At 42.2% G+C, this 26,574-nt stretch overlaps 2 protein-coding genes across 3 annotated transcripts; one reads left to right on the forward strand and one right to left on the reverse strand.

Moving 5' to 3' along the window:
• Positions 1-1,944: 1,944 nt before the first annotated feature.
• Positions 1,945-7,486, forward strand: LOC136493739 (BAG family molecular chaperone regulator 1-like). The gene is made up of 4 exons (XM_066489884.1): positions 1,945-2,460; positions 5,017-5,273; positions 5,890-6,039; positions 7,062-7,486. Exons 1-4 carry the CDS (start codon positions 2,202-2,204, stop codon positions 7,203-7,205), a joined length of 810 nt encoding a protein of 269 aa, XP_066345981.1. The 5' UTR covers positions 1,945-2,201; the 3' UTR covers positions 7,206-7,486.
• Positions 7,487-11,251: 3,765 nt separating this feature from the next.
• Positions 11,252-26,320, reverse strand: LOC136491467 (ABC transporter C family member 2-like). Of its 2 annotated transcripts, none has more exons than XM_066487777.1 (29): positions 26,117-26,320; positions 24,787-25,170; positions 24,137-24,318; positions 23,978-24,017; positions 23,735-23,894; positions 23,518-23,632; positions 23,357-23,437; positions 23,253-23,277; positions 23,102-23,158; positions 22,849-22,914; positions 22,670-22,744; positions 22,118-22,225; positions 21,838-21,972; positions 19,700-19,806; positions 19,518-19,611; positions 19,204-19,371; positions 18,736-18,876; positions 18,064-18,270; positions 17,888-17,986; positions 17,514-17,666; positions 16,159-16,547; positions 15,888-16,068; positions 15,465-15,788; positions 14,374-15,130; positions 13,888-14,009; positions 13,133-13,378; positions 12,574-12,675; positions 12,076-12,397; positions 11,252-11,674 (listed from the first exon to the last, which is right to left on the reverse strand). In XM_066487777.1, exons 2-29 carry the CDS (start codon positions 25,117-25,119, stop codon positions 11,580-11,582), a joined length of 4,884 nt encoding a protein of 1,627 aa, XP_066343874.1. In that variant the 5' UTR covers positions 25,120-25,170; positions 26,117-26,320; the 3' UTR covers positions 11,252-11,579. The 2 variants fall into 2 exon arrangements, with proteins under 2 accessions (XP_066343874.1, XP_066343876.1); XM_066487779.1 differs by lacking the exon at positions 26,117-26,320 and adding an exon at positions 25,634-25,937.
• Positions 26,321-26,574: the final 254 nt, after the last annotated feature.

A 26,574-nucleotide genomic window follows, 5' to 3' on the forward strand; every position in this document is an offset into this window, starting at 1 on the left:
TTATAAATACTTCCTCTATTTAGTCAAGGGATCACTTTTGCTCATTCCAACAGCTGAGAAACATCCTTGAGAGTGTCAAGAAAAGTAAGGTCCTAGTGAGGTGATTGAGATTTGAGAATCAAGAGAGAGACCTCATTAGTGAGAAGAGAGTAGCAAGTGTGCATCCACCCTTCTCATTAGGCTTGTTGTGGTCAAGTGAGAGTTCTTGCTTGTTACTCTTGGTGATCGCCATCATCTAGATAGTTTGGTGGTGATTGAGAGTTTGGTGATCACCCGGCGGAGCTTGTGGATGACCCAACTCAAGTTGTGAGCGATTGTGGGTGATTCACCGTGACGGAGTGTCGAAGAATCAACCCGTAGAGAGCACTTGATCCTTGCGCGGATCAAGGGGGAGCTACACCCTTGCGCGGGTGCTCCAACGAGGACTAGTGGGGAGTGACGACTCTCCGATACCTCGGTAAAATATCGTCGCGTTCCTCCTTCTTTCTTTACTTTAAGCATTTACTTTGAGTAATTCAATTTTTATCTTTACATTCATAGAATTGTCATGCTAGAGTATGATTGGAACTTAGGTTGTAAAACTTTTGTGCGGTAGAACATTAGAAACGCTTTCTAGGCACAAGGAGTAAAGGGGGCTAAGTGTAGGGTTTAATTATTGCAAAGAATTTTATAATTAGCCCAATTCACCCCCCTCTTGAGCATCTTGATCATTTCCGACATATCTCATTAAGATCACATTAGTCCCTAATTTGAATGTCATTAATACACCAGAACCCACATAGGGGCCAAATGCACTTTCATTACCACCTGCCTGAAAGTAGCATATGTGCTTACATAGAATGGTTAGTTAATGAACTAATGCGACTACTAATAAAAATCGAATATAAGGACGCATGCTTAGTAATATTTTCTACAGATGCAATAAACCCACAAGTCAGATAGCCTTGCATATCCTTGGAGTCTTTTCCTTTCTCATATCGGGTAAGTCTTGCTGAGTACAATTGAGTACTCATGGTTTTATTTCCCCATGTTGCAGGTGACAGGTGGATGCTAAAGCTGACTCTTGTGTGTGGATTCCTTCTGGTGGGCTCAGAGAGGATTTTCTTTACGCTGCGATCATAGTTTCTATTTATAACTCTTACTAAATATTTTTATAAATGAAAGTTTTATAATCTGTTGTCATAGTTTATATATCGATGCTTCATCATGTCATGAATAGATATTTATTTTCGCTGTAATTCTGATCACATGTTTATATTCCGTTGTTAAATTAAATTGTTCATAACTCTGATAACATGTTCATATTCCGCTATTATAAATATTAAATGTTATACTCTGATGTTACATGTAAAATGATGTAAGAAATGACTAAAATGTTGTAAGTTTTATTCTCTTATTCGTGATCCTGATAAAAAATGTGGATTTTCGGGTTCTCTCCTGGGGTGTGCTCGACGAAACTGTATAATTTGGTGTCCTCCTTGGGTACTTAGTGTCTAATGGAAGACGAGTACTCCTGAGAGGCATTAGATTAGGCGGATCACCACAGGTGCTTACCTAGATTGGTTAGCTACTGAAGTAATCATAACTGCTAATTAAACTTGATCTTAATGACGTACTTCTAGTAATGCTTTTCACAAACAAAAAAGAAAACAACAAACCCATATTGACTATCATATCCCTTGAAGTCGGAAAACTATTTTTATTAGTCGGGTAAGTCTTACGAGTACATTGCGTACTCAAAATTTATTTTACCCTGTTGCAGATGCACCTTGAGAAGTAACTCTTGTGTGCAGGTTTATTTTACCCTGTTACGGGCAGATACGGAAACGGTATCAGCATGTCTCCGGACGCCGCAGGGGCATATCCGTCCTCCCCGCGGGAAAAACCAAACAAAATGCCCATTTCGATACGTGAAACCGGCAAACAAAAGGAGAGAGCGGGCAACAGGCGAACAGTCGAAGAAGCGCGTCTCCCATCCGTCTCGTGCCGTGCCTCCCGGCCCTCTCCCGCGGGTCTCCTCCGTCCTCCTCCTCTGTGTCTCTCGCCTACGCCGCCACCACCTCCCGCACTCCACGGCACTGCACCACCAACCGCACCCCGCGGCGCGCAGAAGCTCCCTTGTTCCTTCTTCCTTCCCTGGGACGACAGCCGGAGAGGAGCTGGTTGCGTACGTACGTGTCGCTAGCTAGCTGTCTCGATCCATGGCGTCGGTGATGCACCGGTCGAGCTCGGACGGCGGGTCGAGCAGCGGGTGGTCGGACGCCGCGGCGGCCGTGGCGGCGGCGGCGGAGGAGCGGGCCAGGTGGGAGGTGCGGCCGAGCGGGATGGTCGTGCAGGCGCGTGACGACGCGGCGGGGCCAGGCGGCGCCCCGCCTAGGCCGCCGCCGCCGGAGATCAAGGTGCGCGTCAAGTACGGAGGCGCGCGGCACGAGGTGTCCGTGTCCCCCATTGCCACGTTCGGTGAGCTCCTCCACCTCTTCCTCGGCCTCGCTCTTCATGCCCTTCGTCGTCTCTCTCGCTCTCGCCCTCGTCTGTTTTCCTCGTTTTCATTAAAGCCGCTTTAATTAGGAGAAGAGAGGAGAGGAGAGTAGTAGTAACCGTGTGCTTAGCTTAGTTCCTGTCGTCGTCGATGCTTTCTTTTCTCTCTGTAGCGACGAGACAGAAACTGAAAGCTGTTCGTCGTCTTTTTGGACTTTGTATTTTCCTTCATCGCTAAGTCGCTGGGGGGCGGGTAAAACAACGAGCTTTTAGAACCGTTTGCTTGTTCGCTAATGCGGCAACTAAGTTATTAGTAGGTTAATCACGAAAGGTGATGCCGAGGCAGAATTCTGGTTTATACAAATCTAGCATACAATCTTTGTTTATTTGAAAGTTTTGACCTTTGGGCAACTTTAAAATCCGAGCTGGTAATCATGGCTCGCACGAGATATTTTTTTATCTCGATAAGAATTCCGCACTTGTGTCAGTGACTATAAAATGAGTTTTTTTTTTAAATCGCCATGCCTCTTCCGGCCGTGCCGCGTGGAGGAATTAACGCCGCCGCGACGTGAGGACAGCGAGTGCGACAGAGACATCATCACCCCCTTTTTGTACTGCCACCATTTTCCCCGCATCATTTCTCTTCTTCTAATTCAATGCTAGGAAGAAACAAAATGGCAGGAATATTTCGTACTACAGCATGCACACGCCACATGATCTGCTGAGAATTTGCTACGTGAAGGGCAAAAATTCTCTGATCCCAAATCCAAAATCCTTTCGTCCTTCGCCCCGAATTCGGTGCCCACGCCACGCTGCCCGATCGAGTGATTCGAATCCACCACCCATTTTCCCTCCTGCTGAGGAAAGGAAACATGCGTGCCAGGAAAACCAGCTGCAAGAAAAGCCATCAGCCATCCAATGTTCTGCCAAGTCCGTGCTTTGGACAGGAAATCCGAGATTTACCCACCAGGACCGTACGGCGAGAAGAGAGCGATTCCTTCCGTGAAATCCCGGCATTGCCCGCTTCGTTCCACGCGATGGTACTTTAGCCTCGGATCACGAGGCGAATTAACCGACCACGACCAGTCCAGCGGCCACCGGCGGTGCCGTGGCTCTCGCTTTTTGCGGGAGCACAGCGTGATCCGGCGGTGGCGGGCCGGCGGACGACCGGACGTCTGGACGAGGCGGCCGGCGCCTTTCCTTTCCCCCGACAAAGCGACGGGGGGCGCTGGCAGTGGCAGTGCCCGGTGCGGGGAATCCAGGGGCAGGATGGCTCCCACGTGTACGGACCGGCCCTATCGGACGGTGTGGAGGTGCACTGGGCTGGACTCTGCCGGCACGTTGGTGTGTTTCCTTTTTGATTTTTGACTCTGGGTTGTCACGTTGCGCCGACACCTTTGGCCGCAAGCGATCGCCACGCCGCTTCGTTCACCGCGTACAGCAGCCCGTTGTGTGATTGTGTGCTGCTGCAGAGAAGAGAAGGCTGGAAATTGATGTGGGTGTTGGGAGTCGTATGCGCAGCACGTTCTACTACTATGCTAGCATCGGATCTCTCTGGCTTAGCGTGCACATGTGCGTCGTTATCCTTTGAAAAATCATGAGCTTTTTTGGGGATCCAATGGAGTGGAGGTGGTTTTAGTGGCATGGCTCCTGGCAATGATCTGTAGTGCCATGGCATGCTGCGAAAAACCTCAGGAAAATGACGTCTGCCAAATGTTTATATCCCCGGGGATATTTCTACACTTTTCCTATACTTCAGTCGTCTGAATTTTGTGTCTGTTGTTCAGGCGATGTTCTACGATGAATTTTGCGATGTTCACGTAGTATACATGTGATGTTCTATGATGTATTTTTGCGACGTTCACGTACATACGACAGTCGCCTGAATTTGTGGTTGCTGTTCAGGCGACGTGTGGTGATGTTCACGTTCTATGATGTATTTTGTGATGTTCGTATAGTATACACGTAATGTTCTATGGCTGTCGCCTAAAGAAAAATCTATATTTCAGACACCTGAAATATAGCGAATCCCAGATTTCTGTGTGGTTTTACACCGAAAAAATAAGACCTTTTTTTGAAGGAAAATTTTGGAAACGTAGCAGGCGTCATAGCGAGAATGCTAGCTAGACTAGACCTGCTGGTGGCCGGCTGGGTTGTAGGCGGCACACAGAGCTCCTCGTGGGTGTAGGTGTCAACCATCACTACCAATCACCAGCAGAGGAGCAAGTACTGAGCAATGGCGCTTCAACCTGGATCGTCCTCGTCCTCGTCCTCGTCCTCGTCCCACCACGCGCTAGCAATTAGTAGCAGCGAAATGCTGGTGAGGAGTAGTAAGTACTCCTACTCTACTCCTAATAGACATAGGCAGCAGCTGCTGCTGTCGCCGATGGACCAGGAACGAACAGAGAACAACCGGATGTACTTGCATTGGCTGTGTTACGTGTTAACCGATGCATGCAATCGCGCGATGTACCCCGTGTGAAATGTGAAATGTGAAAATGAATGTGATCTGCTGATGGCCCGTGGTTAGTTGTGCAGGGCAGCTGAAGAAGCTGCTGGCGCCGAGGACGGGGCTGCAGCCGGCGGACCAGCAGCTGAGCTACCGGGGCAGGCCGCGGGGCAACGCCGACTACCTGGACGCGTGCGGCGTCAAGAACAAGTCCAAGATGGCGCTTGCCGAGGACCCCGCCAGCCTCGAGCGCCGCTACATCGAGCGCCAGAAGAACGCCAGGATCGATACCGCCAACCGCGCCATCGGCGCCGTCGCCCTCGAGGTCGACAAGCTCGCCGATCAGGTACCAATCCGGTCCGTGCATTGTTGTTGGTTTTTGTGGGATCGGAGTCGTCAAGGTGCCAATCCGTGCTGCTTCGGACAAGGACAAGCAGGCATGGGAGGCGGCCGGGGAAGGTGCAATTGAATGGCGAGCTGAGTACAGTGCGTAATAATCTGCCCAAGGAATTAGTAGTAGTAGGTGAGCAAATTGACTCTGCATGAATGGACGGACACGGATGAATGCCCTGCCCTGCCCTCATGTACGTGGTGGCGACTGGTGAGCAGTGGAATTCCCACGTGGGCCCGTTAGCTTCGCTGAAAAAACAAACCGAAACATTGTTCCGGTTGATTTGTCGTGAGAGAAAAACATTGTTCCGGAGCTAAAAAGAACGGATTATAAGACAAGCGAACAGATCTAGTCCATTTATTGGTAGAACTAGAATAACCATTCCCATTCCAACAGGGACACACCGCTCGAATGAATCGAATCCCTGACAAGGATTATGTGCTCCTGCAGTGCAGGGTACTGCCATTTTCATCCATCATTACTGTATAGCATTTTGCTAGCTGCTTCTCTGATGACAGACGATGAAGCAAGTGATCTTCGTAATGCTGATGATTGTTGTTCCCTGTCGTAGGTAACCAGTATCGAGAAATCGATCTCTAGAGGGAACAAGGTGGCGGAGGTGCAGATCACGACGCTGATCGAGCTGCTGATGCGGCACGCGGTGAAGCTGGAGAGCATACCTGCAGCCGGCGGGGACTCCTCTTCGCAGAAGAACATTCAGGTACACCTATCTGCACTGAATGGCATCACAGCATGGGCATTATTATTCAGACCAGTTTCAGACTCTCAGGGGCACCGTTCTGTTAGTTATTGGTAGTACTCCGTAGTAAGTAGCAAGGTCTAGCATTGATATCAATAGGAAATATCTGGCCTGTGAGTGGCCAAGCAGTGCCATGACAAGCAGTGCATGCAAGTGTTCATGCGACTGAGAGGGAACTTTAGCTAGCTAGCTAGCTGCCTCATGCCTGTCACCTGTCGTCGTCGGTGGGTAATGAAGGTGTCCAGTGTCCTGTATGCATGCCACCCGAAACAGGCTCATCAGTCATCACCTATTCACCATACTTCTATTGAACAGTAATGAACACATGGTCCCGGGCACGAGCATGCGTTCCACCTACAGCCCTTTCCCTGCTTCAAATGTCAGGTTTGGTGCCAGCTAACCTGCTACTCTCCTAGATTGTTTTCTGAATTCAGCCTACCAGCTCTGTTTCTGAAGATATCCGCCCTGTTCGTTTGGGCTTGTTTCGCTGATAAGTCATGGCTGAAAGTACCGTTGGCTGATTTAGTGTGAGAAAAAAATATTGTTCGTTGTCTGAAAAAGTACGACTTATAAGCCAAACGAGCCCAAGCAAACAAGGCAATCCTCTCTACAAAAGATGGCCCTTTTTAGACAGATAGATAGATAGATTTGCGAAGAGTGCAGGGCAAGACATGTAGATTGGATGCCGCAACACGGCCACCAGAAATCAGGCCCCATGAGCATCGTTGATTGATTGGAGATAATAAAAGAAGTGCAAGTACTTTTTATCATTGTCTGTGATGGTCACCTCAAGATATAGGATGGAAAAGTCCGTCTACTTTTTCTTCTGAAATGATGATGGCTTGCTTGTGAACGATTTCATTCAGCAAGCTAAGTATTTAGTATAGCAACTGGAAAAAAAAATCCGGCTGGCATAATAACATAGTGTCTCCTAGCTAGGTATATAAATCTGACAGATAGAGGCATGGATGCATGTTTTGCAGGCGAAGCGGGTGCAGAAATGCGTGGAGACGCTGGACGTGCTCAAGGTGTCCAACGCGCGGCTGCAGGCGGTGGTGGTGACCACGAAATGGGAGACGTTCGACGCGGCGGCCACCACGCAGACGCAGTGGGAGCTCTTCGACTGATGAAAACCGTCGACGTCGATCAGTGCAGTGGATACGTGTATACGTGCATGGTGTTTTGTTGTGCCTTTAGCTATTTTATCTCGGTTTTAATTTGGTGCGCATTGATTCGTGGTGATCATGGTGAGACGACGGTAGGTTAGAACGCTAGGAGAACCAAAGCCCACTGTTATTTGTTTGTATAATCACAGCACCGTTCCTCCCTCCGGACGACGTTCGGAGTCTGTCCATCGATTGACCCGGCCGTCTAGTAGTCTAATAAATAAAGGAAAGCAACACTGTTCTTTTTTGTATCGTAGAGTGTGATGGCAATGCAACACCGTTCCTTTGCGAGATCGACCGCTACTGCTTAATTATAGCGGTGCGTATGCTTTCTCTGGGGCACACATATGCATAGCTAATTAGCTATGATATTAGGCTGGTACTAGTAGCATACAGCCTTGAACAAACTGGTAATATGCATTACATCTAAACCAGAAACAAAACTAAAAGTTCATGAATCTTGGTACTTCTCATAATATAAGACTTATTTACTTTCGTATTATCTCTATGATAATCCAACACCAAACTCGGTCCTACTATAAATTGATGTCCACAATTCTCTACACCAAAACTACTATATGGGTGGCTAAGAGATGATCGAGCTTCAAAAATTCATACAGCCAGCAGCAGGATGTGCTACTAGCCTTGCTCTCATCCACCCGACGCCGAGCCAAGAGGGTGCTGCTGGTTGTCGGCTGTTCAGCGGCCGCTCCGCATCGCTATGGTCGGTTTGGATCTTCTACTTTTTACCATGCTAATTTTTAGCAACAATTAGCACCTTTCTTCTTGCTAATACATGTTAGAGGATTCATAGGTAAAAAGATGGCTCATTAGCACAATCTATTTAGATCCGTCTTTGCTAGGTCTAGCATATATTAGTTATTTGTAGTTTAAGTACTAGGCATCTAAACAGGCCTTAGTGTAGCCCATCGCGGCACGCGTTAACTCGCTCGAACTATTAAGGTAGCATATAATGAGAACTCATGTATTCACTTACAAAGAGAGGGCACATGATGATAATATGGACATATTTATTGGATACTCTTCGCGGTTACATTGTCATGACATAATACATGTTATGAAATCACAAGCTATATATGCTTGTCCTTTAGTTGGCTTCCCCTTTGGATCTTTCATAGATATGGCCTATGTGGTGGCGGCGGCAAGAATGACTTCCACATTGGTCGTATAGGAATTTTTGGAAAACAAAGATTACATGTCATTATCCCTCATTATTACCTGTATATGAGGAAGTACAAAACATTTTGCAAATACTGCTGCTGGATTTACTTACTAGTTACTAAAAGGTATCAGGTATAAATATAATTACCTCCGTATTTTTTCGCGACTCGCACTGGGTTGTTGCAAGCCATTGAAAGAAAAGAAATTTTTTGAACACTTAATTCCTTCTCCTCGGAGCTTATGGTACGACGAACACAAGCCATGTCGACCGATCGCACGGTGTCACAACAAGACTTACTTGGACGCTCATAGTTTCGACCCCTTTTGATATTTGCGTTGCATTCATGCTTAAACCTTTGTTTTTCATCGTAGAAATCCTTGTCTCCCCAAGCCTCATGCGCCGTGAATGTGGCAAAAACCAAAGCAAAGAACAGAAGATGGATGATTGCTTTTGTAGTCATATTGTACTACTATGATGTTGATGTTGATGTTTGGAATGGCTTCTATGCTAGCACACCCGTGCTTTTATAATACATATACGATGACTAGGGATGAAAACGGACCGGATACGGACGGATATCACCGATATTACATTTGTTTTCATATTTCTGTCCGGATTCGGATTCGAATACGGATAGTGTCAACTATGTCGGATAGGATACGATTGGATATCGACATCATAAATATGCGATTTGAGTATTCGGATACGGATACAGTATCGGATGTTGGATATCCGGACTCGGATACGGACAGATCTCAACCCCTCTAAACGAATTCGGTTTCGAATACGGTCGGAAAATATCCGTACCGTTTTCATCCCTAACGATGACCCAGGTATGATCACAAAATAAATGATTGAGAATCTTCAAAATCTAAGTCATAAAGCCGAAGATAAATGTTTACACATCCTTGAAGAAATTAAGTCATTTATTTTTCATATCTTAATTAATGCTACGTGTCATAGTGTAAGGCTCATTAATTTTCGTATCCCTACACTACAGCTCATAACCCAAGACCAGACTCACTCCTACTTCAAATAAATGCCCAAATATCCACACCAGTAGTATTGCATTAAATATTAATGTCGAAATCTAAATGATAGAGTTCTAAACAAATTGCATATAGTGCACTAAATATCAAGTTTTGAAAAAAAACGTTGTCTTTGAATTGATAGTGATGTAACATTGATAAAGTACAAAACAGATAACTCATCCATACTCAAGACCTTACTTTGATTTTACTATCACATTTACCATGGCTAAAGTATATTTTTCAACCTCTAACTTGCACGGTAGTATGATTTTCAACCTTAAATTCTGAAACCAAGTAATAGACATTCTCCAACGGGCAAAACTGGAAAAAAAAATGGTTCTATTGCTGGTTGGTGGTTTTCTATTTTATAAAAATAATAAAAATCTAGTTTTCAATCTAAAATTGATAAATAATTTATGTTATATGACAAATATGAAATTAGTACTATTTTTTCTAGAAATGCTATCTACATGTTTATGATCTATATATAGTTTTTAGAACTAATTTGTTTATGTTCCTATTGTTTTATTGCTCGTAGTCGTGCTCATTATTTTTAGAAAAAAAAACTTGTACTATTTTCATAATTTTCTGTTTTAAAATAAATTATTTATGATTTTTTAGATATCAAACATACTACTTTTTTTATTTTTAGAAAATAGAAAATCACTTTAGAAAACCGTCACGGGACCAAATGTGTCCATTTCGATAGGTAGAGGGTGTCTGTTACCTAATTTTGTAGTTCAGGGCATGCAACTTATAAAGATTAAAAAATGTACCTTACCCAATTTACCATACTCAAGACCAGACTCACTCCTTCCATGAACCATCTTTAAAATGAAGTTCTCCACGTAAAGATAAATATTTAGACAAACTGGGACACCAATGGCAAGAAAGCAAACTCATGTGTGACACCCCCTTCAATCCCCAGTCCATGCCAATATGGGCGTCATCACACATATGGCTTCTTCCACGGTGATTATGGGCAACCTAACTAGCCGAGTAATGCTTAGTTTGTATCATGAGTACTTTTATGATATCTTAAGTACTGTTTTTCTTCTTTTCTTTCACATTGTGGACATTGAAGACTGTCGTCTATGTCACTGGCAACCACTGGCAATTCTGGGGCATCCCACTATCCCAGGTTTGGTAAAAAAAAGTTTATGTGATGTACATTACCAATTACTGATTATTATTTTTGTTTACCACCCATCTGTGGTACGTCATAGGGAGTTTGTAACAAAAAGTATGCGAATGTGCGGTAGTAGTAGAATATTACCGTTTATTTTTACTTAGAAACATCTACTTCCCCACTCACTAAATTGCCTTTTTTTATTTACGGAAGAGAATTTTAACGTTGTAGGAATATGAACAGCACATTTCTTTGGTATTGGACGAATGGACGAGTTTACAATGGCCGCATTATAGGAATTGGACATTTCTTTAGTATATTGGACGAGTTTAGGATGGCCGAACGTTATAGGCTTATAGCCTTATAGGAACAGCACGTTTCTTTAGTACTGCATTGGACAAATGGTATGGCCGAATTCCAAGGCGTTATTTTTTTTTAATCTCGCCAATGTTGCATTTTCATGCCTGTCTGTCGGTTCACTCCAGCGGTTCGTGCTGAGCCTTGGCCCATTGCTGACGCTTACGTAGGAGGGAGTTGAAAACTGAAACTCCAAGATGAACAACTTCTGATCGCTACAAGGCGATTGTTAGGGGGAAGGTTGCTTCGTTCTCAGGTGCAGGAAGACGACTCCACATGATACCGATAGCCAGATGCTAACCATTCACATACACTTGTCTTTTTCAATAGAAGAACTGTCCGTGAAAACTGAAAATTGCATTGGCACAAATTATCAAAACCCGACATACAATCGTGTCGTAACTGTCCGCGAGAAATTACAAACCGTTGCGGACGACGGTACAGGAATCGTCCTGCTGTGGCAAAACTAGCTCGTTATTCATTTTCAGAGGAATCAGGACTGTGAATCTACTACTTAAAGCTCGCACGTTATGCGTTGCTGCAGCATCACCTACACACCGCAGTAATCAAATCCGCCAGAAATAACGGCACCTCCAGCCTACTCCACAATGCTGCTGTGTTCCAGAATTCTACATCTACATTTGGTCCCAGTCAATAGAACCGTTGTTCTCAAAATTATAAGAAGGTTGCTGCAGACGATTGCGGCCCAATCTGCTCATGGTGGCGAGGCCTGAAAGATACATACAAATTGAGTCAAAGAAAAAATCACAACAAAGCTACCTGTTGATAAGCAGAGCAACTGTTTTTTCCCCCAGATTTGATTGCTAGTTCGGATCACATACAGCTGAGAAACAAAGTAGACTGGCATGGCATATAGAAGACAAATTTCATAGAATTGTGGAATGGGATATAAATGCAAGATACGGGTAGACGTGTTTGTTAATTTCTAATTGGTTTTTACTGAAGACTGATCCTATCCAAAACATCACTCATTTGTGAGTGACTTGAGGGAGTATTACTTAGGTCAGTTAGCATTATCATTCTTGGACACATTACACACAGGCCAAAGCATGATTGAAAGAGAGCTGCCAAAGCTACTCAGAAAAAAAAGTGACTTGGAACCAACCATACCTTCGATCACTTTGTAAAGTGAAGACCACCATCGATCAGCTGGGACCTGATACTGAGTTAGAGATTCATCGATTTCAGTATTGTGCTTCCCTTCTAGTACGCTTTGCAGAGTGATTACAGCATCCTTTGTTCTCCTCAGAATATTATTTCCCTCTGCAGCTTCTAGTGAAAGGAGGTCACTATGTGATGATGTGAGGCTTCTAGCAAGCGCAAACTGGGCAGCTTCAGCCCACCGGTTAGATGCAACCCATCTCCTTTGGATATCTTGCAGCTTGATTTCTTCCCTCCGGGACCTCTCTTCTCCACTTCCAAATACAAGACTCTGTTGACCATTTTTCATTCACAAAGAAAGATGAATTAGCAAACTTCTCAAGCCATGATGTATGGTGCAGATTAGCACAGATGGGCATGACAGGATTGCAAGCAGGCATGCAATAGTCCTTGTCACTGTGACTGCATGGCAAGATTAGAATAGATTCAGTACTCGATGCAAATTACCTTGAGGTATTCTGCGTTGCTAGGTCCTGTACTTTGCACCATCTTGGAGAAAGCACTCTCCTCATTGCTTAGAAGATTCTCAGGAGAGTCAAATTCCAGAACCTGAAACACAACATTACAAGACTTAATTCCCAACAAATATGAAGTTGGGACAAAGTGTGAAGTAATTTTGATTTAGGTATTATCTATTTATAGGAATGACTACTTCAAAGTTACCTCACTGGTGAAAATATCACGATTAATGCTACACAACAAACATAAAGACCAATACAACATGAATGAGACATGACAAAGAACACTCAGTGATACATAGTTTCTTTAGTCTTGATTCTAGTCTTATGAAAACCTAAGAACTAGTTCACCATGGTCAAATTTAGTATTTGTTCAGACAGATACAGAAAAAAACATTAATACGGACTAAAGAACTGTTATCCGTAAGAGACACTGAAAGTACTGTAACTTAGAAACATACAATAATCAGCACATGACATGAAAATGTTAGCATACAGCTATTATAAGAATCAAGCAGAACAAAAGAAGACAAAAGGTTAGAACATACCAGACCAGCACTTAGAATAAGCAACCTGTCACAGTCAATGACTGTGTTCAAACGGTGGGCAATTATGAGCATTGTGCAACTTTTGAATTCTTCTCGGATTGTTTTCTGAATAAGAGCATCAGTCCGCACGTCAACTGCTGCTGTTGCCTCATCAAGAACGAGTATCTTTGCTCTTCTTAGCAATGCACGAGATAAGCTCAACAGTTGCCGTTGTCCAACACTGAAATTTTCACCAGCTTCAGAGACCTGTGTCAATAAAGTGAAACTCAAGTTACAGAAAACTTTCTAAACCCCAAGAGAGAGAGAGAGAAAAAGCTAAGCTAGCTCAGTTGGTCAAGGGTGTGGTCCTCGTCAAGGCGAATTAGGATGCCTATTTTCTTCTAAATAAAATGCCACATAGTTCCTCCAGGTTGGTCTAGTTTTTTCTAAACCCCAAAAGGAACCTGAAAAATCTCTAATACAAATCTAATGACTGAATTTAGGATTGTTTTCTATAGGACTAAAACACAATTATATTGTTTAGTGATTCCTCCTGACATTACAAAACAAAGTCCTTCGACATCACTCATAAAATACTGATAATTAAAGTATACCAAATGCTAACACATGTCTGACCACTGAAGACTACCTTGCGTTTAGTAAGAAAAAAGTGGAATATTTGTACAAGCATATACGTATACCATTTGTAAAATAAAATGACAACCGAGAATCAATAGTCATGAACTTCCATGAATAAAATCATGAAAATTGCATACCTCAGCATCTAATCCTAAAGGATTCCTCCTTATAACATCTTTTAGATGAGCCCTTTCCAGAGCCTCCCAGAGATCCGCATCATTGTGCTCGTTAAAGGGATCCAGATTAAACCGAACAGAACCTGAAAGGGCATTAATAAACATTAGCCACAAAAGAAGAGCTAGAAAACACAAGTTACAAAAAAAAAAACTCTAGCAGCTAACATGTACTCCCTCCATCCCAGATTATAAGTCATTCCAACAATTTTGGAGAGTCAAAGCATCTCAAGTTTGACCAAATTTATACGATAAGATAATAACATTTATGATACCAACTAAGTATCATTAGATTCTTCATTAATTATATTTTTATCGTATACCTATTTGATGTTCTAAATCTTTGTAATTCTCTCAATAATTTCGGTTAAACTTGAGATGCTTTGACTCTCCAAGATTCTTGGAATGACTTATAATTTGGAATGGAGGGAGTATTTTTCACTAACACACCTGAGAATAGAACTGGTGCCTGTGGTATTATTCCTAGAACTTTGCGCAGGTCCCAAATTCCAAACTTAGAAGTGTCACAATCATCAATTAATATTCTCCCTCGTTCAAGCTCCACAATACGGAATAAAGCATTAAGCATGCTAGATTTACCAGCACCTGTTCTGCCAACTATTCCTACCTTCTCACTTCCATTAATAACAAAAGATATGCCATGAAGAACAGGAGGAAGTTCTGGTCGATATCGAAGCACGACGTCTTCAAACTTGATGACACCTGATGATGGCCAACCAGGGGGTGGCCTATGATCCTCAATGACAGGAGGAGCTTCTGAAGGTAACTCAATGTATGTTCCGACCCGTTCAACAGCATTTAAACTATTTTCAGCAAGACTAGCGAGACGAAGAACAGCTGTGAGTAAATTGGTAATATTGAGAGTGTAAGTAAGAAGAAGACCCATTGTAGAAGCAAAGGCCTTCTGATTCTCTGCTCGTTGATTTTGCATGACAGCAAAAGTTGCTGTAAACCATATCATGATGCCACCCAATGTTTCCAGACGAATAGCTAGCCACCTATTTGCACTCATGTTCACAAGTGTGAACCTAATGTTGTTATCCATTGATCTCCCGTTGATGTTTGCCATTCTATCATAGGCTTTATAGGCACGGATTGTGGACAGACCATTCAAAGCCTCTGAAAACTGAGCATACACAGGAGACCTGGTAATGGAATCCAGACGCTTCACCTCGCGAGATGTTGCCTGAGAAGATGGAAATACAAAGTGTCAACAAAGGCAAAAAGTAACGATAGATTCATCTATAAGACTGAAAGAATGAGGGAAGTAGGCGTATGAAAACTTTTCCTTCCATAAATGCCTGACTGGTCTAATCAATATTAATCTGTGCAACTTGTTTCATGCAATACTAGTAGATGGGATGAAATTATTTGGTTTTGTGGTGACTGACAGCTTATTTCTGGGTGAGATGTAACTTGGGTTTTTAGTCATTCGCATGTGGATGTCATGGTGGTGCTTATTTTCATGTGTTCCATAATACAAACTTTGATTTTAGCGATGTAGTTTTTGGTTGTCATACCTGGTAATAGAGGTAGGCTGCATAAAACAAAATCAGGAGTGGCATGATAGCCCAAAGAGACATGGTGCTGACAAAACCGATGAGAATGAAAGTTGAGAGCAACTGAGATATTTGTGCCATAAACATATTGACAAATACAGCAACATTTCGGTCAATGTCACCCAAATCCTTCGAAAATCTGTTGATGATCCGCCCAAGTGGGTTTGTATGAAAAAATACCATGGGTGCTCTCAATATTGATCGGAGCATGGCATCATGAAGCCTTTTGGCTGCCCGAAGACTTGATATAATCAACCAGTATGAATTTGAGAGAGTGACTAGAACCTAAACCAAAAGTTCCACTTTATTAACTCAAAATCCCATTAATCATTGACACAAAAGAGGGTGCAAAATATTGAATAAGTAAACAATGGGTAGAAATACCTGCCCAAATGAAAGAATCCCATAGATCAAATTATAGTAACCAGGGCCATGAATTTTCAGAGAACCCTGATCAGTCCAAACGCTCAACCATGTGCTACTTGAAATGCGAAGAACTTCAGTCAGTGCATAGCAGAAGAAGAGTATGGACACCACCCACATCCCTCCCAGTGCATTTTTGTAACTGCGAAGATCAGACCACAATACTCAGAAATCATGCTTTATATTATATACACCTCAAAGGATTAAGGACAGTCACAGAATATTCTCTTACCGTGAAAGGACCTTTGCACTGACAACCCCAGTTTCCCTTTCCTCTTGTTTAATAAGCACAGATTTTCCTGGTTTAGTTTTACTAGAACTATCCTGGCTCTTCTGTGAACCTTCATCAGCTATTATAACATCCCCATTTTCAGTTTGTTTTGCAAAATCCTTTGGTTTACTTTCATCCTCTTCCACCTGTTCCTCCATTTTTCCAGCATTTTCCATGAGCTTCTTGAAGAGGTCCCCACTGTTGCTAAGTTCATCAAAAGTACCCTCCTCTTTAATTACGCCATCATGAATTAGCAGTATTTTATCAACATATGGCAGAAAATGCAGCTGATTGGTAACAAGAACCCGGGTTTTATGCTGTAGTTCCCCTTTGATACATTTATCAAATACCTGCACATGTACTAATATCAATGATAATTGTCGGCAAGAGTAAAAAAAAAATTTCAAACAACGAAGGAGCTGCGTATCATTTCATTTAAGGAAGAAGAAATAATAGTATAATACAAAGGAGAGGCTAAAGAAGCATCTCCCAATACACTGGACACACACACCGGGCAAAAAAGTTCAGGCGTGCCACTCTGAAGAAAAAACACGACCTCTAACCACTCAAGACTACTAAGATTCTAGAGCTCAACCTCAGGAGTAAATTAAGAATAAAGAAAAAATAGGAAAAGAACACAATGCAGAAAGCCTAAATATTTATTACAGCAGAAACCTAAATTGCAATCACTAATCCCAGACAGTGCAACACATTAAGCAGTGTTTTCCTAAACGCTAAACAGTAAACAGTCGGTCACCTACCGTTTAGCCATTATTCGGGCAAAACGTCCCATTAAACGGGCTAAACGGCCAATTAAACGGGGTAAACGGGTGATTAAACGGAAACGGCGCACCACCGTGTAGCGTTTACATGGTGTTTAAACGGGCTAAACGACCGTTTAGGAGAACAGTGACATTAAGACCATATGATTATTACATGATGTGTGATACATGAAATATCCACAGAAAGCCATTTGAGATAAGTTGTATAAACTATGAATCAAGTAATTAATGTGAATGATGAATCTATTATGTATTGTCAGGCAGCAATACATCGGTGTTTGTTGATATTACTTTATACTTTTCAGTTTGCACAAGTCCATGTGTCAATGAACATAACTAAGTTGTTATTAATATCTGGGTTCTAGGTGGCAAGAGTTAATTTTTATCCTGTTATCCTGTCCAGACTAGTCTCCATGCCTCCTAAGGTAAAGAGAACCTAATAATAAGGATCAGAACATTGTCGATGATTCGTCCTTTTCAGTATGTGAGTATAGATCATAAAAATAGAAAGCACAAACAAGATGGTGAATGCACCTGACGGCCAACATGAGCATCTAATGCACTGAGTGGATCATCAAATATGTACACATCTGAATCAGAATACACAGCTCTTGCCATTGAAACTCTTTGCTTCTGCCCTCCACTAATATTAACTCCTCTTTCACCAATCTCTGTCAGATCGCCTCCCTGATAGCAAGCATAATCAAATCCAATATTTATTAATGTGCAGTGGCAAATTAAAACATCATGCACCAGTATTAGAAAAATACAAAGGCATCACTGGATTATAACATGCCAAATGAAGGAACATGTTCTCCAGGAAGCTCTTTCTTCGTCAAATGGATGCCATAATTTTCCAAAATTTCCATCTGAACATTGAAGATGGAATACTTGTATTTAGAACTTACTGGGAGTAGGTCAAGGTCATGCCGCAATGAAGTGACATCAATCGCTTTCTCATAGCGTGGGGGTTGAAAGGGAGACCCAAACAAAATATTGTCCCGTACCTGTGGGGTCACGGTTAGATCTGTGCAGAAGTTATATATGGTTTGATTTGACACAACAAAGCAGCAGAGAATCTCACGGTAGCATTGAAGATCCAGGAAACTTGAGGAACGTAAGCCACCGATCCACGAATGACCACTGAGGTACCTGATCCAGATACTGGTGGTATTTCTCCAAGCATTGCAGATATGAGAGAAGTTTTACCCTCACCGGTGCTTCCAACTATTGCAACTAAACTTCCAACAGGTACATCCAGATTTACATTTGATAAAGTTGGTCTCTGAGCCTGCCAACATTCAAAATTTTGGTTTTTAATATGCATCTTAAAATCAGATGAAGTTCACATTGATAGCTTTAGACTCATATTGGCAAAAAGGATTTTGATATAAGACTATAAGGGGCAATGAGAGTAGCAACTTGAGTCCTATGATCAACTAGGAAGACGTCAACATATGTCATCTTCTTTTAGCTATCTTACAACATGGGCTATTTGGTAATAAGTTTCTATCTCTAGTCCAGATTACTCTTGCCCATGGAGCATGATAGCCTATAAATACTTTGATTCACTGTCCATTTCAGACCTACCTGAAGAGAGTTGTGCTAATGACATATTTTTCAATATCTGATGGCTAGAGAATCAGGGGACAAGAAATCAACTACCATAAATCCTAAGGGCAGCAATTCGAAGAGTGAAGAATAAATAAATGAAAGTGGCAAGTAAATAAAAATATATGAAACATGAATTTACTACCTCTGATTCCCATGAAAAATACCCATTCTTGATAGAAATGGCTGGAAGATCAGGATCAATAGGTGGATTTGGCAGAAGTAATCTCTCTTCAGCCAACAGGAGATCTTCTAGACGCTTCAATGACACCTTACAATTAACCACCTGTTGAATTTAAAAAGAAAAGCAATACTGTTAAGAAACTGTGAGTACCAAACATCACTGTTGAAGGAAAAACAACACTGAAAAACAAGCCATCAATGGTTAGAATCAAAATCCCAGACAAAAATTTAGCCGGATAAATTTTCTAAGCCAAAAATTGAAAAATATTTAGCGCTTAACTTTTCTAAGCCAAATGAAAGCAGAACAAAGGGAAAACAATTATCAAAGGACATAAGAAGCTACTTTATATAGAAATAGAAATGCTGTGTAACTTCCAAGTAGCTTTACAGATAATTTAATAAAAGGAAAACAAGACAGTGTCATACATACCTGAGTTATCAGATTCGGGAGCATGAAAAGTGGGAACCTTAAGACTGCAAATAATGAAAGAGAAGTAAACGCCTTTGCTGGTGTCAAATCACCTCCCAGTAGAGAATATACACCAAACGAAACAACAGTGACAACGACCGGTATACTGTTCAGGATAAAGCTATTCAGCTGCAACAAGCAAGAAAAATGGTAAATAGTGCAAACTTGAGTTTAATTTTGAAAGCACATACATGGTGCACGACAGAACTTCGTACAAGTCATCTTATGTACAAAAACATCAATCTTGGAATTATTGCAAAACTAAAGGAGTATACCGCAGCAAGCAACTGAGCCCTGCGGAACCAAGAAAGTTCATCATCGCGGATGTCCTGCACCTTTGACTGGAAACTTTGCTCCCAAGCATAGCACCTAACAATGAAGTTTTTGGAAGTTGGAACAGTTATAACCAAAACTAAATGTTACTAATCCTGATAACAAAAAAGTGAATATAACATACTTGACCGTATCCATGGCAGCTAATACTTCATTCATGAGACTGATTCGCTTGTCGGTCCTTTGCAACCCCTCCTTAGTAAGTTTTTGCATTTTGCTGATGATTACTGTCTGAAAAATTAAATACAAATAGATTAACCAGGCAAATCTATGTTGAAAGCTAAAAGCAGTAAACTTAAAGAAACTTCACAAACCACAACTTATTTGACAGAGATGTGTCAAAATTTACAAATAGATTGTCCTGAAGATGCTACAACAACAAACTGACCATACAATCTGTGTTATCAACCTTGACTGGAAAAACACAGGCCGTTAAATGAACAGATACATCATAAAGCTTTTAAAATTTTAGTTCCAGCCTTCCAGGACCACTTCATCTATATGAAGTGTGAAATAACTACTCCCTCCATTCCAAGTTATAAGATGTTTTGGCTTTTCTAGATACATAGCTTTTGCTATGCACTTAGATCTAGATACATAGTAAAAGCAATTGTATCTAGAAAAGCCAAAACGTCTTATAATTTGGAATTTCATGCCCGGAAGGTCAACCATGGAAGCCATTTTCTTAATATGACAAGTTATGGAGTGGTATAGGGAGAAGAAGAAGGACCTACACATGTTTTTTATTGACTTGGAGAAGGCTTATGATAAAATACCAAGGAATGTTACGTGGTGGGCTTTGGACAAACATAAAGTCCCAACGAAGTACGTCGGGCTCATTAAGGACATGTACAACAATGTTGTGACTAGTGTTCAAACAAGTGATGGAGACACGGATGACTTCCCGATTAGGATAGGACTACAACAAGGGTCAGCTTTGAGCCCTTATCTGTTTGCCTTAGTGATGGATGAGGTCACAAGAGACATACAAGGGGACATCCCTTGGTGTATGCTTTTCGCGGACGATGTAGTGCTAGTTGATGAAAGCCGGACATGAATGAATCAGAAACTGGAGTTATGGCGGGAGACTTTGGAGTCCAAAGGTTTTAGACTTAGTAGAACTAAAACTGAGTATATGAGATGTGACTTCGGCACTACTACTCGGGAGGAGGAAGATATTAGTTTGGAAGGTCAAGTAGTGCCTAAGAAGGATACCTTTTGATATTTAGGATCAATGCTACAGAGAGACGGGGATATTGATGAAGATGTTAGCCATAGAATCAAAGCAGGGTGGATGAAGTGGCGCCAAGCATCTGGTGTCCTATGTGACAAAAGGGTACCACAGAAGCTAAAAGGCAAGTTTTATAGGACGGCGATTAGACCTGCTATGTTGTATGGTGCAGAATGTTGGCCTACGAAAAGACGACATGTTCAACAGATAAGTGGCGCGGAAATGCGTATGTTGCGTTGGATTTGCGGTCATACAAGAATGGATCGAGTTCGGAACGATGATATACGTGATAGATTAGAGGTAGCACCAATTGAAGAAAAGCTTGTCCAACACCGGTTGAGATGGTTTGGACATGTCCAACGGAGACCTCCAGAGGCACTGGTGCGTAGTGGAATCCTAAGCCAGGATAGTAACGTGAAGAGAGGCAGAGTAAGACCGAAGTTGACTTGGGTAGAGGCAATAAAAGGAGACTTGAAAGGATGGAATATACCCAAAGACTTAGCCTTAGATAGGAGTGCTTGGAAAACAGCTATTCACGTGCGTGAACCTTGATTGCTTCTGCTGGGTTTCAACTCTAGCCTACCCCAACTTGTTTGGGACTTAAAGGCTTTGTTGTTGTTGTTGTTGTATTTTTGACATACAGAGACTATAACCAGTGGTTCTTCCTAGAAATCCCAACATATTAACAGATAAATTCTAATTGATATTTCTAAATAGGAGCTGAACAAAGTCATAAGGATTGCTAAGAAAACATACATGCTGATTGCTGACAGCACGAATAGGTGCAAGCCAAAAGGGACTACAATATCAACAGCTGAATCAAAATTTCACAACTGCATGATTACAGTAAGGCTCCTATATCAACCCCAATGTCCTCAAGGATTTGTACATAGCGAACATCTTTTCTCTAGCAAATGTAGAAGCCAATTCACTAGTAACATTGGAACTGTCACTAAAACAGACGGTGTAGACACATTTAGATATGCAATGCCAGAAATTCCAGGAATGCATATTGACAAAGAGAAATGTACCTGAATTGGAAACAAAAGAACCAGCATAAGTGCACCGACCAATGCTGCAGGACCAAGCTGTGCATATAGAAGGACCATGGAAATAACAATGCGGAAAGGAGCAGACCATAGGCTGTGAAGCTGCTGGCACACTTGCTGCAAGGTACAAATCTAAATTAGAAGGGTGCAAAACAGAAAGCCATAAATGGCCAGCATGCATGGCATCCACACATGGTACTTTCTCCTTCCTTCAGTCCTTCCATCCTTTGTAACATTGAGCCAGTCTAACACAAAAATATACCTGAAGGGACTCCGCATCAGTTGAAATCAAATTGGTAATCCTCCCAGAAGCAAACTTTCTACGACTCTCATTAGTTAGTCGCAAAGACTTGCGGAAAACAGCTGCAATCTGTACAAGAACAAAAGGTCAGATTTCGATGAAAACTTTGATGACTGTAGCTAAAAGAAGAATACAAAACCTTTAACGTAGAAACCTAATAGCAGGTCTGTATTCTAGATGCTAAAGATGAATTCACATTAAACTAATATCATTACCAACGAAACCAGGTCTATTCTATGATGTTAAGGGGGAATTTGCAAAAACACTCTCAATTATGTCATTAAGTTCCCTACCACAATCTGCTTGGACTAAAAGGCTTTGTAGGGAATCCACATGTTATCACAAACCAGGAATTGTGATCCCCAAGCCAACCTAAATAAAAGTAAGAGTGGTCTCAAGAAAGTAGAACAAGATATTTCAATTTTCAAGGATGCCTGTTTACTGTACAACCTCTTACAGAAGGACAATAAAAGTTCTTCATATAAAAGAAAGGATCCTAAAAGAAACACATACCAATGTGGACCTCAACCTGAAACCCACACGCATGACGTTCTGAAAGTACTGTGCCTCAGCAAGAACCCCAAGTGACTGAAAATGAAAAGAGTCGTAAGTACTATAATTGTTCGTTCAACTACACCGAAACAACAAAGAAATGTGGTGCACAACATGCAGGAAACAAAAATGATCCATACCACTCCTGCAAAGATCGAGAAAGCATAGATGTACCCGCTCCAAGACGGATCACCTTTTTGCATAGACTGTCAAAAAAAAAGAAAAAGAAAGTTTATTGGTGCAAAGAGCAAAATAAAGGTGCGCTAAGATATGCATAATCACACATTCTGTTCTACAATCAATGCACATCAGTAGCACTGTTAACGGTGTGTGTGTGTGGGGGGGGGGGGGGGCGCGGCGGGGGGAAGAAATTCATGGAATGAGAAGGCATACCTCTAACAACAGGTTCAATACAAGTGGACCAACAAATTGAGAAGCATCATTGCCAATCTACAAAGTTGAGAGCGAAAAAAGATGAGCTGCTGAGAATATCACAAAAGTATTGAAAGGAAACTACAGGGCACATCATCTAAAGAAAATGTACCTTGAAAAATCCACCCAGCCAGAACCTGAAAATGAAAATAACTAATCACTATAGGCAGAAACATCAAATCAGATGTATAAGTATCGGGTGTCGAATGTGCATACCTTCCCCAAAGACTACTATGAAGAGCTCGTAACAGCCAAGGTTTTGGTTTTCGAAGTTCATCATTCCAGCATTTCTGGAATCTGAGATAGGATTGCCACGTTAAGATTTGCAGGCTCAAGAATTTGACATTTTAACAAGGAAAATGAAAAAAAAAACATACTGGCTATACAAAGTTTCAGTCTCATCCCAGCTGTCCAATTTCCAGATATCCTTATCTGTAATGGGCCTTCTAAATCCTTGTTGCATTAGAGGAGTCATCCATGAAAAGAATATTCCTAGCAAAGTCACAAGATAGCAAAATCTGTCATTATTTGAACAGTGATAGAAAGTTAATTGTGTGCATATATGATAGTGTGCAACAACTTCTAATCACTTACTGGCAAATATGTTGGCATGTCTCTCAGGGCAAATCTGCTCACCGCCGGGAAGAGGTTCATAATCAGTATTATCAACCAGCACCTCATTCCTGATCGGGGTATAACCCGGATATGGATCCACGCTAGGCAGATAAACCACCATGAGAATTCCAAACAAGAACTGTAGAAAATAAAGGTTCAGTATGAGAGTACTGAGTGCTAATAAAAATATGGTTATTGGACACTAGAAATGAAGATGCAGACCTGGCATGCAATCTCACTGCAGTATAGGTAAAAGATTGAACTGAATAGGAAAAAAGATATCAAAGTTAGCCAATATTAAAAGTGCTAACATGACAAAAAAGTAGGGTCACGACCAATAAAGGTCCCATCAAGAAAATAAATGTTACAGATGTAGTGTACCTTGAACTGTAGAACTGCCTCACCGAGAGCACAAGATTGAACATAGCAGCTTCACCAACCATCACGTAAATGACCACAAACCGAATGTACCATCTGAACTCATTGATGTAAATTCTTGTCTCGAGCAGAATCATTACAAGCATACAGCACCAAGCAGCAGACTCAATGATCAATGAGACAATCTGTAGAAATACAGATTTTTAAATGACCCAAAGGGACAAAAATTACAAAAGGTTATATACTCTATCAGCATTTTCTGCACATTGCAAGTTAACTCTAGTTATAGTGGTAACAAAATCAAGGAGAAAATTAGGTCCCTGCCATCATAATATGTACAAATTGGAAACTACTGTCCGATATGACGATGACATGAGCAAGGGCCAAGGGCACACATTCAAATTACTCGGATAGTATTTTCCAACTTGGCAATCTTTACAATGGGGCTGAGAAGTACCACCAAAGAAAAGATATACTTCCTGTACTTGTCAGAATGAATATAAAAAGCAATAATTTCTGCAAATCACATAAAGTACTTCCTACAATCTAGTGATCATACTGGCACTATGCAAACATACTTGTACGGGGGCAATAGCATATCAGCATATGGATTCAGCAGAACTTGATAACAATGTCATGTAGATCCTTCTCACCTCAAATGGAGCAAGGCCAGTCTGCCCATCCAAGTTCATGATGGAGGTACCAGTGGCAATCCGATAAAGCGGCTCTGCTATGCAGTACACCACAAGTAGTCCAAGCAGGTAGTTGTAGTATGGTGAACGTAACTTGTACCACTGCACTGTGTAGTCCCTCGTCGTCCTCCATATACGATAGAAGCAAACACCAAAGAGTGCGAGGTATGAGATGCAGACCACCAGGGTGTCAGTACCACACGGAGTGTAGGCGCCGAACGCATTCTCCACCACAAGCGACCACACACCATTCTTGACCGGCTGGCAGTACCACTCCAGTGGGTCGAACCCCATCTCACTCCCTCCACTTACCAACCCTGTTCTTCAATCAGTTCTGATGTTCTTCTGAATTCAAGAATTAAACCAATGAAATTAGAGATAATCCAGATAATGAGCACTGTCATTCACACCAACCTAACAGGAAACTTATCTACTAACCCAAAAATGAACTAGAACAAACACTTCGGTTTCTAAGTACTCTGATGCAGATAGTTTCACCAAATGAAGGTATACACAGAAGCAGACTTTCCGAGGGACGACGGCATGGAGATTCAGTTGATGCCCAAAAAAAAAAAAAAAAAAAAAAAAAAAAAAAAAAAAAAAAAAAAAAAAAAAAAAAAAACTGGACCCAGCTTAATAATTGGGTACGAGTGCGGCTCAACAAAAATCGACCAGCATACTGAAGAAGTGAAGAATCATCACCTCATCAAGTCAAGGATGGATAGGGCACCACAGCACGAAACACACGAATCCAAAACTAACTAAATGGACCGAGAGAACACATCCAACCAAGGCCATAATCACTTGCCAGTTGCAAGCCGAAGGAGAAGCCGATCCACGAGCGGGTGGATCTCCACGCAACTGCACCCTATACTATTCTGACGAACGAGCGGTGCTGCGGCGGCGGCAGCGGTAGCGGCGTCACATGCCCACTCCACTAGTCCACTAAGACACGCCAGGCACGAAAAGGGCAAACGGCGATATTAACAACGAGGCTTTATCATCTCGACAGAATCGAGAATCCGCGCCCGTGAATGGTCCATCCTCGCGAGATCCTCCGCAGAGGCTACCACAAAATATGTGGGAAAGGGAAACTCGCCCGCAACAACTTTCCCGGTAAAACTTCGGTTTATCTCTTGCGCGCTCGAGGTCGCCCAACGAGAGCCACCCAAACCGACAGGGGCTACGCGACAAGGCATCGAAATCAGAGGAAGTGAGGAACACACGCCGCGGAAGAGCCCATAGCATGGCTCGCAATCGGGAGGATCCACGGGCGGGACGGAGCGCTCACCTCGGCGGCGGATGAACCGGAGGAGAGGCGGTGGCGGAGGCGGAGGCGGAGGCGGAGACGAAGCGTCAGCATCCCACGCCGCGGCGGGCACAGGGCACCACACTCGCCTTCGTGGGAAGGACGAAAGAGCGGAGGAAGTGGTTAGAGAATACTGGTACTCCTAATGAGATTTATGGGTTTGGATTTGAAGGCGCCGGCGCTTGAATTGGATTCTTCTACCAACCCTTTTTTTTTTTATTTATCATCTGTTTAGATCGCTGTTAGGAATCAGTATTTGGTACTGTAGCACTTTCATTTGTATTTAACAATTATTGTTCAATCATGACATAACTAGGCTTAAAAGATTCGTCTCATAATTTACAATCAAACCATGTAATTAATTATTTTTTTATCTACATTTAATACTCTATGCATGTGTTCAAAGATTTGATGTGACGAAGAGAGAGTGAAAAAAATTG

Source organism: Miscanthus floridulus, chromosome 11 (genome assembly GCF_019320115.1).
Source record: "Miscanthus floridulus cultivar M001 chromosome 11, ASM1932011v1, whole genome shotgun sequence".
Taxonomy (NCBI): domain Eukaryota; kingdom Viridiplantae; phylum Streptophyta; class Magnoliopsida; order Poales; family Poaceae; genus Miscanthus; species Miscanthus floridulus.